At 41.0% G+C, this 17,788-nt stretch overlaps 1 protein-coding gene across 1 annotated transcript in view; it reads left to right on the forward strand.

Annotated features, from left to right (window-relative positions):
* LRRC1 (leucine rich repeat containing 1) overlaps positions 1-17,788 on the forward strand; it is a 178,818-nt gene that overhangs the window by 134,810 nt on the left and 26,220 nt on the right. Inside the window, exons 5-10 of the mRNA XM_006893133.1 lie at positions 4,948-5,004; positions 5,430-5,493; positions 6,118-6,192; positions 9,373-9,517; positions 12,205-12,323; positions 13,804-13,887. Coding sequence (XP_006893195.1) covers positions 4,948-5,004; positions 5,430-5,493; positions 6,118-6,192; positions 9,373-9,517; positions 12,205-12,323; positions 13,804-13,887 — 544 coding nt within the window. The remainder of the gene's footprint in view (positions 1-4,947; positions 5,005-5,429; positions 5,494-6,117; positions 6,193-9,372; positions 9,518-12,204; positions 12,324-13,803; positions 13,888-17,788) is intronic.

Consider the following 17,788-nt stretch of genomic DNA (forward strand, 5'->3'; position numbering starts at 1 on the left):
CAGTCTCCTCCCATGTGATTAACTGCCTCTGAAAACCCACCAAAGGGACAGCTATGTGTCAGTTCCAACTTTATGGTACAATAACAACAACAATGATATTTGAGTGTGAGTGTTATATGGGATAGGAGTTACCCATTTAATTTACAACAGCAAAAAGATCACAATGTCTCTTGAATGAATAAAAGATCAGACTTACTTTCATAGGCGTATCTTTTTATAATATAAATTAATAAATATGTTTAAATTTAAAAATGTTTAAAAATGTAAATTCTCTAGAAAGCCCTGATGACTAGAGGATGCTGGGTATGTATGTACCTCAAGGAAGGACTTTGCTATTGACCAGGTTTGCATTGTGGCTGTAAGTGCCGTTGAGTACATCTGGACCCTTAGTGACCTTGTGTGACAGAGTACAACTGCCCCATAGGGTTTTCATGGCTGTAATCTTTACAGGAGTCAGTCACCAAGTCTTCTTCCCACAGGTTTGAACCATGGGTGGGTTTGAACTGCTCTTGTTTCAATTATCAGTCGAGTATGTAACCATTGTGCTGCCCGACTTGCTGCTTATAGCATCGCTGTTGTGCAGAGTAGGACGGCCCCAGAGCATTTTCAAGGCTGTAATCTTTGTGGAAACCGATTATCAAATCTGGAGTGACAAGTAGATTCTAACCACAGACCTTTCCATTAGCAGCCAAGCATTTAGGCTTACTGCTCTTATTGCACCATGCAAACTTCTAAAACGGCAGCAGGTTCCGCTGTTTTGAGTCTAGAGTGCTAGCCTTTATGCTGGGGAACCCTGTTGTCGGTTATCTTGCGCACAGCTTTGCTTTCCAATGTCACCATGCTGCGAGTGTGTAGTATCTGTACACGGAGGTGGTTGTTAGGAAATAAAGTAAGGTATATGTGTCAGGAGCCCTGCCTTGGGCCACTGTGCTCTGATTCCACACAGGAGATGCTCTGACTATAGCTGCCAAGCTGTTCGACAGCACTTAGCATCAAGGACTGAGCAAAGCAGCTTTTTTAGAAAGATGCTTTTGATGATGCTCTTGGCTAAAATGTTCGAGGCAAAGAAAATTTTTTTTATTTTATTTTTTTTTATAGTGGGGTGCTCCTAGTTTGCTAGACTAGGCTTTAAAGTCATGAATGTTGAATAGAAAATAATGACAGTTTTACCCCCTTTGCCATCAAGTTGTTTCAACTTATTGCAACCCTCCACTTGGTTCTGAGGTTGCACATCTTTACAGGAGGCGACTGCCTGACTTTCTCCCTTGGAGTGGCTGGTATGTTCAAATTGCTGGACTTTGACTTAATAGCCCAACATACTATGCACTGTTGTTGTGTTGTTGTGTACCACAGAGTTGGAACTAACCCATAGCTGACCCTCCACAGAGTTTTGAGAGGCAGTTAATCACATAGGAGGAGATTCTCCATCCTTCTCTGGCAGATCAGCTGGTGGATTTGAACTCCGAGCCTTTGGATTGCAGTGCAACTTCTTGCCACTAGGCCACCAGTGTATTACCCAGTATAGCACATTGTTATACACTGATGTCATACAGACTCCTTGACAGTTCTGTCAGTGACTTTATTAAATAACCAGTGTAAAAATAGCCAAATTTATAGCTTCTTTATAAAACTAGTTAAGGATTACTGGAAAAGATAAAACCAAAAACAAAACTTTGTCATTCCCTTTCTTTATTTTACTTTTTAAGTGTTTTTAATTGCTGTGGAGTCAACTCTGACTGCTGATGACTCCATGTAAGTTCGAGTAGAACTGTGCTTCACTGAAGTTTGGCTGGCTAATTGTTCATAAGTAGATTGCCAGGACTTTATGCTGAGATCCCTCTGAACTCGAACCTCCAGCTCTGCAGATAGCAGCCACGTGCATTAACCATTGCACTTCCCTATTCCACCCTTGAGAACTCCCTTTAACTTGCCACCATTCTTTAGAGATGCCTTTGGAAATTGATACTAGGGAGGGGGAGGTGTTTCTCTCCTCCTACTCATTCCTCCTATTGTTTTTTTCCCCTCTTAAATACTTGACCAAGATAAAGTAAAACTGGGTAGCTGAAGCTTTCCAGTATGTTACATTTTATTTGAAGGATGTTGACATTCAATTCATAAATGTTTATTGAGAATTTTCATTCTAAAATAAATTTGAATAGAGATCAGAGTTTGTTAGTGATGCTACTGACAGTGGCAGAGGGAAGAAAGGAAGATAAAACACTTGGGAGACCCAGTGTTTGTTTTAAGACTGATGGGGAAATGTGGAAATGATTACCATTAACCATAGTTGGATATTTTGTTGTTGTTGTTGTTGTTGTTGTTGTTTGCCATCGAGTTGCCTGCAACCCATAGTGACCTTATGTACAGCAGCTCTGAATCTTGCCCCATCCTGAGCCAGTGTCACTAATTCTGACACACCAATCCCCATTGCCCCAGTTACTGTATCAATCCATCTCATTCAGGGTTTTCCTCTCCTGCGCTGTCCGCCCATCCTTCCATGCATGATGTCCTTCTCTACGGACTAATCTCTCCTGGCCATGTGCCCAAAGTATGTGAGACAGAGCTTCAAAATCCTTGCCTTCAAGGAGACATTTGATTTTACCCTCTCCAAGACAAACCTATATGTTTTCTTGGCAGTCCATGGTATGTTCAAGACTCTTCTCCAGCACCACAATTCAGCGTGAAGATTATTGAAAAGGGAAATGTTTTGCTACTTACATATTTAACACCGTTAAACATGGTTAAAAATCCCACCAACAATGTATGACAGTTCTGATCTTTCCACATCCTCACCAACGTGTGTTGCTACCTGTCCTGTTAGACTTTGCCACTGCTACGGGTTGAGATGATATTTCGTTGTGGGTTTGATTTGCATCTCTTGGATTGCCAGTGATTTTGAGCGTTTCTTCATGTGTGTGTTGGCCATCCAGATGTCTTCCTCCGTGAAAGGCCTTTCCATGTCTTTTGCCCATTTTGTAGTTGGAGAGGATGTGGGGAGATCGGAACACTCATACACTGTTGGTGGGATTATAAAATGGCACAGCCACTCTGTAAGCCAGTTTGGAGTTTCCTCAAATAATAAAACAGAGATACTATGTGACCCAGCTATTCTACTGCTAGGAATATACCCTGAGGAAAAGAGAACAGAGACACAAATGGAGATTTGTACATCCATGTTCATTGCAGCATTATTCACGATAGCAAGAGTCAGCCCAGATGTCCATCAACAAATGAGTGGATTAAGAAATTGTGGTACCTTTATGCAGTACAGTACTATGGGAGACTCAGGGGCAACAATTTTGAGAAATGCTGTATAACATGGGAGAGGCTAAGGAGCACTTTGGTGTGAACTAACTCAACCTCATAAGGACAAATAGTGCATAAGACCATTACTGTAAAATTAGAAGGATAACTAGGAGGATGTGGATAAAAGTCCAAAGGGGAAGAGAAGGGGAGGGGTGCTGTGGGTGCTGAAGGGAGGGAGGGAGGAATCTGGTGTCACAGAGTTTCTTGGGCAGAGGGAGAGAGTGGAGTTAAGATAGATCTATCTAGCGGGGACCTGAAAAGACAAGGTGATTGTGGACAAAGATGAATGAATGGTATTTAATATTATTAAACACAGTGTATGAGAATGTTCATATAAAACACAATGGGAATGTGTGAAACACAATACCCATAAATGAAACACAGTGTATATGAACTTTGTATGCAAACCAATAGGAAACAACAGAATGGTTAAAAATACATTTTAAATAATTTTATATGTTAATATTGCTTAAACTATGAAAACTCTTATTCTGTTTCCTAAAAGTAAGGAAAGAGATACAGAACATGTACAGTTCCTAAATTTTTCCAAGCAAGAAGGTTCTAGTCCTATATGCATACTGTGCATTTACATTTACATTTTCTGATGTTGTGAAACCAGCTTTTCCAGCACACATGGTCCTAGCTTTTATTTTGGGAGACAGGAGAATAGAGGATTAAGTCAGATTAGCGGGTTGGGATGTTGCTAAATTCCTTGTACTCTGTATATGCACAGATAAAATCCTCCCAAATCTGCATCTTACTGTGGTGATATTGGCAAAAACTGGAGTTTGTGGGCTTGTTAGGAAATCGATGGATTGGTTAGTTGTTCGATTCCATACCTTGAGCCAGTCCTGACATAACGTGGGTTGCAAGGGTTTCTGGTATGGCAGGACTGCTGCTGTCCATCAAAATTTGACCCAGATAATCAGGGTCTGCTGAGAACATCTGTCTCTTTTAACTCTACTCCAAATAGACACAGTTACACCCGAGAGCCTGTAGAATCTGCTGAAAGGAGCGTCATTCTAGGGGTTAATGAAAGTAAAAGCTACCTTATTATACCTCCTGTTTAGTAATTCAGTCTTGTGCACCAGGCACCATGCAAGGCACATTATTAACGTTACCCCAAATGCACTTTAACAGAAGTTATTTCCAGAGTACTGCCACTGGGCAGTGTGGGTGGGTAATCTTAAATAGAGCACTTGGATTCTCCGGACTGAGATGTCTACCATTTACCATCAGGTTTGGTCTCCCCTCCTCTCATTCGGGGAAAGAACTCTGAGCAATTCAAGATTGAAGATGTTGCTGTTTTTTATAGAAACAGTCAACTTGTGTCTTTTGTGTCTTGGTCCAGGAGTGGTTACCCTTTTAGTGGCTAGTGATTTATTGTCACATAGCAAATGGGCAAAGCAATTCAGTGAGAGTGCCTTGTTGTCATGATGTATTCCTTTATTTTAGTGTTAAAATTGAGGAGATAGATAATATGCTTGGTGTGTGGGGTGGGTGGTAGACATTTTCCCCCTAGGAAATGAAGAACACAGCCTTATTAAGGGCTGCAGCTTGTTGGGTGGCTTTGGAGGAGCTGGAGTGGGAAAACGTCTCGGGAATTTTTTGCTCACATGTTTTTCCTCTTTTGATTTTTAGTCTTTATAACCTGGCTTCACTGGAACTGAGAGAAAATCTTCTTACATATCTTCCTGAGTGAGTCTTTGGGAGTAGAAAGAGTGGGGCTTTCATCTTGAATATTTTTTATTTTTTTTACAAGCACTTAAAAAGAAAGGACTAATGTTTTGTTAAAATAAAAATTCTATGTTATTTGCTAAGCCTTTGAAAGATAAAAATAATTATTTATTTTACTTAAAAGAAAATTTTTTATTTTATACTGATTTACTTACACAGTTGGTATGCATTTTGTTCTTCGAAAGGGATCTTCTCCCTTTCCTTGATCCAAAAAGATATAATTCTTGCAATTTTCCTTTCCTATGCAATAGTTTACTACTCCAAATTCAAGAGAACCTTAGTTTTTAAGACCTAGTCTAAGTGAGGATTACCATCTTTTTCTGCATTTCTATGTGTTTCTTTATATACGACCCCATTTACCATTTCTCTCTTCATTTTTTTCGTAGCTCACTTACCCAGCTACAGAGACTAGAAGAACTTGATTTAGGAAACAATGAAATATCTAATTTGGTAAGTCTGTAGGGAGGGAGATTTGAATTTCACTTGCCCTGCGTTTTGGTTATGAAACATTTTAGGGTAATCTGTAGGGATGCTTGTAAACCAGTATTTCCAGAGGTGTGACTTGGAAATGTTTAAAAAAAAAAAACCCAATAAACAACAAAAAAAAAAACCCGCTTCATTTCAGACAATTGAGAAATTGAGATTTGGGTGAAGTGGGAGCAGTGTTTGAGGACTCTAGTGGCTTTCGTGGGTAAAAAGTTATGGTGCCAACCCAAAGGTAGGTGGTTTGAATCTCCCATGGGAGGAAGATGGACCGTCTTCTCTGTGTGATGTACCTCTAAAAACCTGCTAGAGGATCAGCTGTGAATCAGTTGCAACATGATAGTACGTAGTAATAGTGTGTAGTAACTAGCAGGGAAATGTTGGTCAAGACCAGGGGCTGTGGTGTTGGTAGAACCAAGAATTGACATTTGAGTAAAGTAGGGGGCACTTTTTAAAAAAAGAACTTGATCCTTGACATATACCAACAGATTTCTGCCATAGTATCTAATTATTAACTGTACATTAGGATACTCTCTTAATGGATGATTGAAATTAGATTTTTGCTACTCTAATGTTATTTTATTGTTTTAGCCAGAATCAATTGGAGCTCTTATACATCTAAAAGATCTCTGGTTGGACGGAAATCAGCTGTCAGAATTACCTGAGGTAAGCGGTAACATCTTTATGAAAATGTAAAACAGTAACAATGACAATCTTATGCATGTCTTCCCACTACATGTATGTGTTTAATAAAAGTCATCTTGAAACCAAAACATGGACTGAAAATACACAATTGAAAACTGTGTTGAACGTTTACCTTTTTAGATTGCCGTATTGTTGTTGTTGTTATATAATGTTGAGTTGGAACTGATCCATAGCTAACTCTTTGGTGGATTTTCAGGGACAGTTAATCGCACAGGAAGAGATTGCCCATTTTTATCCACAGATTGGTGCATTGGAACCATATGCCTTTGGGTTGGCGGCACAACTCCTTAACACTAAGTCACCAGAGCTTCTTGCTAGAAAAATGGAAAACTTATATAATAGTACCCTTCCTAAATAGCAGATATATAGCCCTTAGTTTGTAGAATATGAATTTGTTTCTCCCATGCCACTTATAATTTATCTCAAGCTCGGTAGATTTTTTAAAAAAATGTTTTTATTTTAATAATTTTAATGAACATTTATAGAGATTTGGAATTTCCATTCATTCATTGTTGCACTTTTCTCCCTGCCCAGACCTCCCACCGCCCCCCTGCCCCGTTCGCTCCTCTCTTTGAAAAGTAAAAGAAAAATTCTTTCTTTGATATACAATCCCCCCACACCTCTCCCACCACCCCAAGTACACTCCACTATGCAACCTTAATTGTGGACTCTTGTGATAACCATAATACCCTATCATATATCACTTTTATTCTCTCCCTCATTTGTTTCAATGCAGTATATGCAATTTATCCAGTTTTTCTCAGTCCCATTTTTAAAATTATTGGAATCCGTTATTCTGACAGGAGCTGTGGTGGTGTTATAAACTAAACATTAGACATCTAACCAAAATCCCCAGTCATTCAAACCTCCCAGCCACTCCATGGAAGAGCCATGGTCTGCTACCAGAAAGATTGACAGCATCTGATAGCCTGGGGCTTAGCTTTACTTTGCCCTGTAGGGCCACTAAGGGTCAGAATTGACTCCATAGCAGTGGGTCGGGTATTGCTCTGACTGTACATTTTTATCATTCTTTGTGAGGTGCCATGTTGGGATAATTTTAGATACATTTCCCCCCTATAATGTTGTTATTGTTAGGTGCTGTTGACTTAAGTATGCATCATAGATAACCTATGAACAACAGATCTGATCCCTGTCCTATTCTGTGAGCTTACTGCTGCAATCACTGTGTCAATACATCTCTTTGAGGTTCTCCCTCTCTTTTTTTAGACCTTCTACTTTTCTAAGTATGATGTCTCTATCAAAGAAATAGCCCCTTCTAACAATTGCCTAAAGCATGCCATTTAGTAGTTACTATAAAAACAGGGTTAAAAGAATTAGCTTCTGTGTGTTTTCACATATTGCCTGTGGATTAGCTGCATGTCATGCTGTTCAGATTTTTCCTCCTGGTAGCAGATGTGAGAACCATGTTCCATATGGAGTCGTGTCTGGACTTTCGAGGGCACAGTTACCTTGTGGACACCTAGTAGGCAGAGATGCTTTCTTTTTTGGTAACCAGAAAGGGAAAGCTTAAAAGTAAACCAAAAACCCCCAAGTGAACATTTCTGTGTTCCATGGCCTCCGTTTTCTTTATCTAGGTACCTCTCTGTGTGTTTGTATATTCTATATTCTAGTCTTCCATGGGTCAGAACTGACTTATAGCTGACTCTCCAGCAGGTTTCCAGAGGCTATAAACCACACAAGAGGAGGTCAGCGCTGACCAAATTACAGGTCAGACTGATTTATGGGAAACCTTAAATGTAGGTTGAGGAAGGTTTGTTCATGTTGGAATCGGAGAAGGCACTCTGGTGATGTACTTTGTAGCAAGTTGTGCTGCTAAGCCAAAGACTGTGTCTCTGGCAGTTCAAGTTCACCAGCACCTTCTTGGGAGAACAATGGATAGTCTCCTTTTATTAAGTTTCACAGCTTCTTTGAGTCAGAACCAACTTGATGGCAGTGTGTTTTGTTTATTTGAGACATCATGAAGTCCCAGATGTGTTTTGAGTAGGAGTTGTTGTTGTTTGTTGTTAGATGCCATCAAGTTGAGTATGAATGATAGCAACCCTGTGAACAACAGATGACAACCCTGTCCTGTCCTGTGCCAGCCTCACGGTCTCACACACCACAGGCCATTGCTGTAGTCTCTGTGTCAGTCCACCAGGTTGAGAGTCTTCTTTTCTTCCTGTGGATGTGGGTCTGTCCATTTTCCCAAGCATGATGCTCCACGGAGACACAGAATAGCCTGTCCTAGCAACATGCCCCAAGCATGTGAGACGAAGCTCTGTTATTCCTCGAGTAGGAGAGTGGCGTGATTATGTGACTGGACTTCTGTCTTTAGCAGGTTCTAGGGTGCATTGGAGACCTAAAGTCATGACCCAGAGTCCAAGAAGCTGAGATAATGGTCCTAAGTAGGATAGTAAGAATTGAAATTTAAAATCACACTAAATAGGAATGTAAAAATGGAAGCAAGCATAAGATATAACTGGGGGGGAAAAAGCCAAACCAAATCCATTTTGTGATTGGAAGGTAAAATAATTCTTGAATATTAAACTCACTGAGGTACTTTCCCTACTCCTCAGAAGACCATTTTCTTACTAAGCAACCTACTTGCCATTTCTGTTGCTATTAAAGATATCTTGGGTGTGTGTAGGCTCCAGTTTGCCAAGGCATAGCTACATTGATACTTGTGTTAGCAAGTACTACCTGTCAGGGAAGGAATATTAAATAGGTGGTTTCTTACCAGAGAAAATCCCAGGGTCACCCCAAAATGACAGCTGCTTCCTAGTGATTGATTGCAAACGTACAGAACTGGATTCTCGCCGCCTTTTTTCCTGATTGTGTGACCTTGTAGTTATTTGTTTTCACTTGGCACCAGTCTCCTTGTCTATTACATGAGAATGATTCCTTGGGTGCCTGAAGGTGGACGGCTTGGCATCCTGCCCAGCTCCACGTCTGTGACTCATGCAGCTCCCCAGTTCCATTGGGAAGGGGAGGAGCCTGTGAATTTATGCCAGGTTTCACATGTAGGAAAGAATACATCCTTGGGACTGCTTTGGGATTTGATTGCAAAAAATAGCCGAAATAAATTCCTTCATATGATGGCAAATTGAAACTTGAGTCTCTTTGTCTCTGTCATTGATGTAGGAAATAGGAAATCTGAAGAACCTTCTGTACTTAGATGTCTCAGAAAACAGGTTGGAAAGACTTCCTGAAGAAATCAGTGGCCTGACTTCGTTAACAGATTTAGTCATCTCCCAGAACTTATTGGAAACGGTTCCAGATGGCATCGGTAAGTATTGATAGTAACTGGCTCATAGCGACCCTTACATTGGTCTTGAACATTTGAAGTACGCTGATCCTTCCATCACCACTCCCAGATGGTGGGGATGCAGCTCCTTAAAGTCATCATGTTTGTTTGCTTTTGGAGACGGAAAGCAAAGAATAACTAATGCAATTTCAGTTTTTCAGAATTCAGATACTCATTTCTCTTGGCTGGGTAGCAACTAGAGTTAGTATTTAAGAGCATTGACTCATAGCTACTTCATCTGCATCTTGTCTTAATGATTTCAACAGAGGTTGAGCCCAAATAATAAAATGCTTTTCAGGTACATGAGCCATCACCGGACTATTTCTCATTCAGTATTCTAAGCCGTTTATGAGAAAATAATTTTTATTTATTGGATGATCTAAGTAGGGGGCTGTTACAGGAAATATTTGCAAGCAGGAGTGGCATCCACTTCCTAACAGCATGCCTCTGGAAACTCGATTAGCTTTGAGAAACAACAATAGTTATAGAAAGGCTTCAGGTCTGTTGTTTATAGGGTCACTATGAGTCGTGCTCGACTTGATGGCAATCAACAACAAAAACAAGGGAAATATATTGTACTGGATGGAGCAGAGTCTTTTCTACTGCGTTGAGGACAATCCTGCAAAGTTATCATTTTATGTGATTTCCTTTAAAAATAGCAGTCTAGACCATTTCTTTTACCATAAAGGAACTTAAGCCAGGGTGAAGAAATAAACTCAAACACCAGAGAGATAAACAGACATGGACTGGCAGTTCCACCTTCATAAAGCCACTTGGAAATTGCCAGAAAACTCTCTTTAACCCCACAGTTGCTGTCTGATGGCTGTCTTTGGCCTTCATTTGTCTTTCATTCCAAACATCAAAGGAAGTATTTGAAAGATTTTCAATAACTGGAAAGGCTATACAACAGAGAACTACTTCCTTTCTGGGTTTTGGTCAAGATGAAAGTGATAACTGACAGTCACAACTCAGGAGGAAGAGAGACATGACCTTTTTTGAAAATGGCTGAGGACTTGGACTCTTACGTAAAAATGTTCACTGAAAATTGGATGTGTCATTGGAAAGCAATTGTAGGAGCTGGGGATATTTGGCTTGGAGTAGGAAGAGGTAGGAGGCTGGAGGTGGCTTTGAAGCATTTGAAAGGTGGTAGTTAAGCCCTCAGCTGCAAACCAAAAGGTTAGAAGTTTGAACCTGCAAGTTGTTCCACAAAAGAAAGAGATACAGCTGTCTGCTTTGATGACGATTTCTGGCTGTGCAAATCTCTAGTGCTGTTCTGCTCTGTCCTGTACGGTTATGAGTCAGAATGATGCAACAACAGCATGATACAAATAGTTCCTGCATGATTGAGTTTTCACTAAGCCAACTTGAAGACTGGCAGTTGAAACCCACCCAGTTGCACTGCAGCATAAAGATGGGTAATCCACCTCCAGAAAAGTCACAACTCGAATGGAGCTCTCTCACTCGGTAGTACGAGCGATCACCAGGAGTCCAGCAAAAAGCTTTTGGTGGCTTGGTGTACTGAACATTGGCAGAAAAAGAAAGGATTGTGAATTTCCATTTAGGAAAGACCTGAAGGAAGGGGGGGAAAAGGTGCTTGTTAAATTAGACTTGGCTGCTTAGTAAAGAAAAGAGTTATTGCAGCTACAAGTATTGAAGGAGAGGCCGGAAGACCACTTGCTAGTGTTCTTGTTCAGAAGACACATCTCCTGTTGGAGTAAGGTATTTCTATTCTGAATGCTTCTGTAGTGCCTGAGAGGAAGGCCAGGTGAAAACCCTTGGGGGACAGGTTATTGATGATGCCAAAAAGGGTTTAAGAAACATTTATTCTTGTGCCTTGCCCTGTGGGCTGCTCACACGGCAAGATGATTCTTTCAGGGGAACATGCACCTTTCTTTGTGTTTCTGTTAAGATTTAGAGGCTGCTTTCTGGCCTTTATTGGAGAAAGTGCCCTCCTGTGAGTGGCTACTCTCAAAGGATCATGAAAGACACCTGCTGTGTAAGTCATTCCTCTGACTTAGAGTGAAAAGGGAGAGTTGACAGAGTGAGTGAGGGTTCCGGTCACACAGTGGGAGCCCGAAAAAAAAAAGGCTTCAGTGAAGCCCACTGCTCGTCTCCACAGCCTGTGGGCATCTCTAGTACGTCAAGTATTTCTGCCGTGTGCATGAAATAGCCTCAGCCGTCCTTGTGGCTTCCCAAAGCTTACTGCTGTCCTGCTTAGATAGACATATTCCATCACAGGAATTTCCTTTCTCTGTATCATTTTTATTCATAGGTGCTATAAGACACGATAAAGTTTTTTTGTTTTATAAAGAGCATTCTTGGAATAAGATAAAGGTCTCATCTCTCAACCATACATGAAATATCTCCTCACCTTCCTTGAAGAACAAGCCAGAGTCAACTGTTTATTTTCTTCCTCTGCTGTTCGGATGGTTTTAGGACGTGCCTTTTAAAAATGATTTGCTACTAATTGCTGATTGCGTTTGATATTCTGAACAAATTCTCTCACCTCTTAACTTTTTATGATCTAAATGAGCATGATAATAGTTTCATATCTTAAAACAGAGAGAGGAAGAAATTAGTGTTAGACAAACAAAAACACAGCAGGTAGGAAACACTAAGTGATGATAGAGGGAAATGGTAGCTAATGAGTCTAAATAACACTCTTGCAGGGAAACTAAAGAAGCTGTCGATCTTGAAGCTGGATCAGAACAGACTCACCCACTTGCCTGAAACGGTTGGAGATTGTGAAAGCCTCACAGAATTGGTTCTCACAGAGAATCTGCTCCTGGTGAGTGTAACATGGAGTGTAAAATGTACATGGACATTTATGTGTAGGTTCCAAGTAGCAAAGAGCTTACTGGGAGAGCTTACCCAGTTTGTAATTTGGGTAAGCCAAACAGAAATCTCTTTACGCTAAAATCAAGTTCCTGAAGATCATTGTTTACCTGCTGAAGAGTGGACCGTGGTTTTGGAGGGTCTGTTGTCAGAACATGTGCCCTCTCCTGAACTGACACCTTACAGAAGTCCCCCAGAGAGGTAACGACACTGTTAATACCAGTGATGATGCCTCCAGCACAATGTCCAGGGTGAAACAATGCTTCAGTTGAGCAAATTGGAAGAACAGGCAAGAATTAGAAATGGTGGCTTTCCAGAGAAAGGCTTGGTGGGAAGGGACTGGGGAGTGCTCTTCTGAGCAGAGCGAATGTTTTGTTGCCCTTTGCTTGAGGCTCCTCCTTCCCTCATCATAATACTTAGGAGGCAGACATAGGTCTCAGGCCTTCCAGCATTGACCAATGCTTCCGGTCCTGGGAAGACAAAGGCAGACGTGGTGCGTTCCCTGCCTGCCTTGGAAACAGCAAATCTCACTCATCATTTCCCTTCTGCTACTTCCTCTTCTCTCTTCAGTCTTTCTCTTACTTATCTCCTCTTTCTCCTCTTTTCTCTCTTTTAGTTACCTTGCATTTTGTTTCTTCTTCAGTTTATTCTCTCTACTTCCTCCCTTATTGTATCACTTTACAGATTTCTGTGTCTTCTCCCCTTTCCTCCTCACCCCCTTTCTTATTTTTAGAAAAAGAATAAGTATTTCTCTCTAGGAGCAAAGAGGAATAAAAAGGGTCAGAAACATGTCAGGTAACTCTGGCAGGTGCAATATGGATTACCAAGTCTTCATGTCTTTGTGGTTTTAGGATTACAGAACAACAGTCATACAAGTTAAAAAATTAAAAAGATCACCCAGATTTCATCAGGAGCCCCTTTGGAACCAGCCTGTTCCCCACAGGTCTCTGTCCTCTTCTCACCAGCTCTATTTACCTTGTCCTCATGCCCGTTTCAGCCCTCTCTTCCCCAGGCTTCCTGACACCAGTGCGCACGACTGATTCCCTCCCCAGCACTGTGTCTTCCACAGTCACTGTCACCCGTTATGTTAGTGTGGCCCTTGAAGGCACAGACAGAAGAAGAGATGGAACTTGGGGATGTATATTCTCATTCATGATGGAGAGCCTTTGTCCATTTATAGGCTTTTGTGGGTGTGCCTCTACTCCCACATTTGGCCCTTTGATTTAATTTCTTTGAAACATGCTATCCTTTCAACAAACATCCAGTATAGTTGATTCTCTATCTCCCCCCCACCGCGCCCTGCAAGCGAGCATTACAAATGTCTGATTTCATTTCAGAATGGGACTGCATTCTTTATGAAAACCTCTGTTTTAAAAATATGAGCTACATTTAAAAGGTGCTTTTGATTAACATTAAAAATATTATTTTAACAGACCTTACCTAAGAGCATTGGAAAACTTAAGAAGTTGAGCAACTTGAATGCAGACAGAAATAAATTAGTATCTTTACCAAAAGAGGTATGTGCATTTAAAGACATCTTCATAATACTGATACACAGGAGTGATTTAAAAAAAAAAATAAATGGTGAAGTTTGAGTAGACCTGTGGGTTGTTTTTTAAAGATGTGAATGTTCATCTGATAATATAAAGTTGATTTGAGGGATTATATCAGAGAATGAAGATCAGTGATGCTGAAGAGAATAGATGAGTCCCGGTGACGCTGAGCAATGTGTGGTGTGGTGAAATATGTAAGATTTTAAATAGCAGGAAGAAAGAGATTGGTGATGTGGGTTTGATAAACTGAGAATGGTGGCATCATTAAGCGTAATGCATAATTTGGGAGTTTGGAAGATGAAATAGTAACCAAGTTTCTCCTTGGAGGACAAGGCTTTTGAAGCTCTTTCTCACATACTTTGGGCACGTGGCCAGGAAAGACCAGTCCTTGGAGAAGGACATCGTTCTTGGAAGGGTGGAAGGATAGCACAGGAGAGGAAGACCTGGGTTGAGAGAGATTGATACAGTAACTTGGGTAATGGGGTAGGTATGTTGAAGACAGTGAGATTGGCTTAGGATAGGGCAGGGCTCAGAACTATTGAGCGTAGGGTTGATATGAGTCAGAGGTGACTGGAAGGCACATAGCAGCACCAACAAGGTTTAATTGTTACATTGAAAGTTAAGTTCCGTCAGGAAAAAAGGCAACAATAAACCTTTTCCATCAATCTAATACAGACTTAGGAAGTGACACCATGTGCTTCAAAGTGTTCTATAGGGTTTTTAGGGGCTCTAATTTTGTAGAACTTGTCCCTTTGAATCTAGTACATTTAGCAAGAGGATTCAACCTTTCTTACTAGCAAGGGCAAAAGGTTTATGTCACCCAAGTTTATTAGAATTATAAATGTAGCATTATCTCTTGCCCAAGATTCATACCATGAAGCTTTCATGCTCAGGATTAAAGCCAGTGTTCTCTTCACAGAGGCATAATACATGCAGGGAAAGATGAGTGGTAGGCAAAAGGAGTTTTTAGTTAGTGCTGCAGGCAGAAAATAGAGATCACCATCCACTGTGGACAGTAGAGACATTCAGGCATGAGAGGGAGGTGCTAGTGGAGGGAGGAAGCCAGCTTGGTAGTAGGGGAGCTTGAGTTGAAAAGGGAAATACCAATTCTGATATTGTATCAGTAGAGCATAAAACTAAGTTTAAGCTCTGGATGTGTATGTGAATATGTAGTGGGGTCACTGGGCATTGAACGAACTGTTGGTTGGTCTTTTCCTTGGCTGAGGCATCACATAAATTGTGTCACCTGCGATATGATCCCCAGTCAATGGCAGTTTGCTACATATTTCTCCTTTTGACCTTTTTAACAGCTCCCTGGGAATAACTTTAAAATTTCCAGGCAACTTTAACTTGAGGGCTTCTTATTTGCCTGAGGCAACTGAACAGGCTCTCTGAACTTGATTTTTCTCAACATAGTGTTCCGTGCGGAGTATCTGTCTTCCCTGTGGTCAGGGTGGCCAGAGCTGCCTATCTGGACCATGTTGTTCTGAGTGTCCCCACCAATGTTCTCTCATGGAAGCAATGAAGATATTTGTTGGAAATGTGACAATCATGCCTATCCTGGCATCCAAATAAAACTGTTTCTGAGACAAGTTTAATAAGGCTACATCTAGGTTAAAGTAGGACACAACTAATAGACTCTGCTAATCAAAACATTTTGATTCTAGTCTCTAAGCAACAAACCAAGACACAAAGCTGATAGTCTGAAGGTTTATTTTACCGCTTCTGAATAGCACATGTCAATTAGCACATAAACACACCCAGAAGTAGATTTATTAAGGACTTTCCCATACTTGCTCTGTATGAGGTGCTATCCTGTGTGTAACTCGGTGAATCCTCAGCACAGCTTTCTGAGATGGTGATTTTCTTAGGTCAAAGAGGAGGAAGCAGGCCCAGTGACATGATTTCTTTGCCAGGACTCACACAGCGAAGCCTCCATAGCCCAGGGCTTCAAAGAGGGGTCTCCTGACAGCCACCACTGCTCCGTCCCTGGCTGGTAAAAACAAAGCAGCTCTTCTGTGTGGCATTGAGGCCGGGCACAGCTATGATTTGGCCAGGATAGGTCAGTTTTCAGTACTTGGAATAGTGTAGAAAATTTGTTCACCTTAGAAATAGATTAGAGGCAAATGCACTTGTAATTTCCCCTCCCCCCCTCACTGTTCAAATCTGTCCGTGGTTTACCCCCTCTCACAGGTACACATTTTAGACAAGAATTTGAGCATTGTGCTCTTAGAAAACCATTGCCATTTTGTTCTAAATAATACTAGTTTACCTGGTTTATTTACATAATTAAAATACATTGTTTCCCCCAAACAGCTTCTTCCAATTTCCCTCAACCCCCTCCTCTTTCTCACTTCAAAAGGGTAGAACTGGAGTAGTTTGAATACACGAGTAGCTCTTTGTTTCTACTTAAGATTATACTCAGCACACATTGCATGTCCACTTAAATTTGCTAGCCTTGTTTTTCATGATGTGAAAATATCTCCAGCTTCAAAGCATGTTAGCTATTACACTTGGTCTATTTTCTGGGAAATGATAATTCACTCTCTGGTGCCCAGAGCTTTATAAATGAACGAAGTGTGTGTCTTTTCCTCCAGTTGTTGGGTAGCAGAGGGCACTCAAGCTTTTAGGGGTTGGGTCTTTTCTAGAACACCCCCATTGCATTGAGCACATATTTTCTTGTTCAGCTATGCGTCTGTTTGATAACACAGCGCAGAGGGCTGAGTGCTCCCCTCTGACTGTCATCGAGCCTCCTATTGTGTTGGGTCACCAGCGTGTATGTCACCCTGAGCCTCCCGATCTCACGTTGGGGCAGTGCCATTGTGTGTCATGAGTCTGTGTGGTGAGCGTGGGGCACCATGACTGACTGCCCGCTTCAATGTCCATGCGCCTGCCAAGCTTGCTACCGTTCAGTCTAATCCTGCAATTTCCCTCCTGTACTCTCTGGCTTTAAAAAAGTCATGACTTGAACGATTAAGTTGCATGTATGTCCTACGTAAACTAATATGCTGACCAATACAGCTCATATGCCAAAAGTCCACTGCACCAGTAGTGGCCATGGGTCTCACTCACCATGCGGTCCCTCCTCCTCCTTCTTTTTTTAACTCCCAGTCCCTCCTACTTTTTGCAGTCATTCCTGATTTTTTTTTTCTTTGAAATTGGGTGATATTCCATATTGTCAGTTTAAAAACAGCTTCCTAGTCTGTAGTAACATTTAGTAGCAATTTTTTTTTTCTCTCTCCCATTAGTGAAGGGGAAAATGTTTGTACTTTGTGGGTCACGATAATGGATTCGGTTTGTGTGTGACGGTGTGATTTGTAGTAAACATTTGCAAATGAACAAATGTCTCTTGTTTTCTTAATTGTTAGCTGCTTGGAAGTTTAGAAAAGTCAGGTAATCTTGTTATCTTGTAAGTATTGTTCAGACCACAGTTGCATCTCTAACTCCCATTTTGCTTCTTAAAATGCATGAAGATTCAGATGGGCTGACTGCTTTACATGTTCTTCATTGCAAAAGCCTGGACACTTCCCTTCAGTTTGCTTGTTTGTTTCTAAATGACTGCATGGCCTGGAACTCCATTTTGGGTTTTTTGTGCTTGTCAAAGTTGTTCACATTGTTTCTCTCCAAAGAATGCTTTTCTGTGAGTTATGTTTTAAATTCTTTAGAAATTCTGAAAGGCATCACTTGGCACCTACTTTTACTAAATAGTTGTCTGTTGCCACTATTCTGTCTCCAAAGGAAAGACTGGATTTTCTTTTCTTTGTTAAATGTGGAATGCTTCTGATGTTTCAAGCCATTCATTTATGTCTTTCGTTTCTCATCCTGTTGCTTACATATATGTGCTTCTTGGAGAGAGGAGGAACCT

The sequence above is a fragment of the Elephantulus edwardii genome, unplaced genomic scaffold (assembly GCF_000299155.1).
Source record: "Elephantulus edwardii isolate Elephantulus edwardi_28Jun2011 unplaced genomic scaffold, EleEdw1.0 scaffold00124, whole genome shotgun sequence".
NCBI classification, from domain to species: Eukaryota; Metazoa; Chordata; class Mammalia; order Macroscelidea; family Macroscelididae; genus Elephantulus; species Elephantulus edwardii.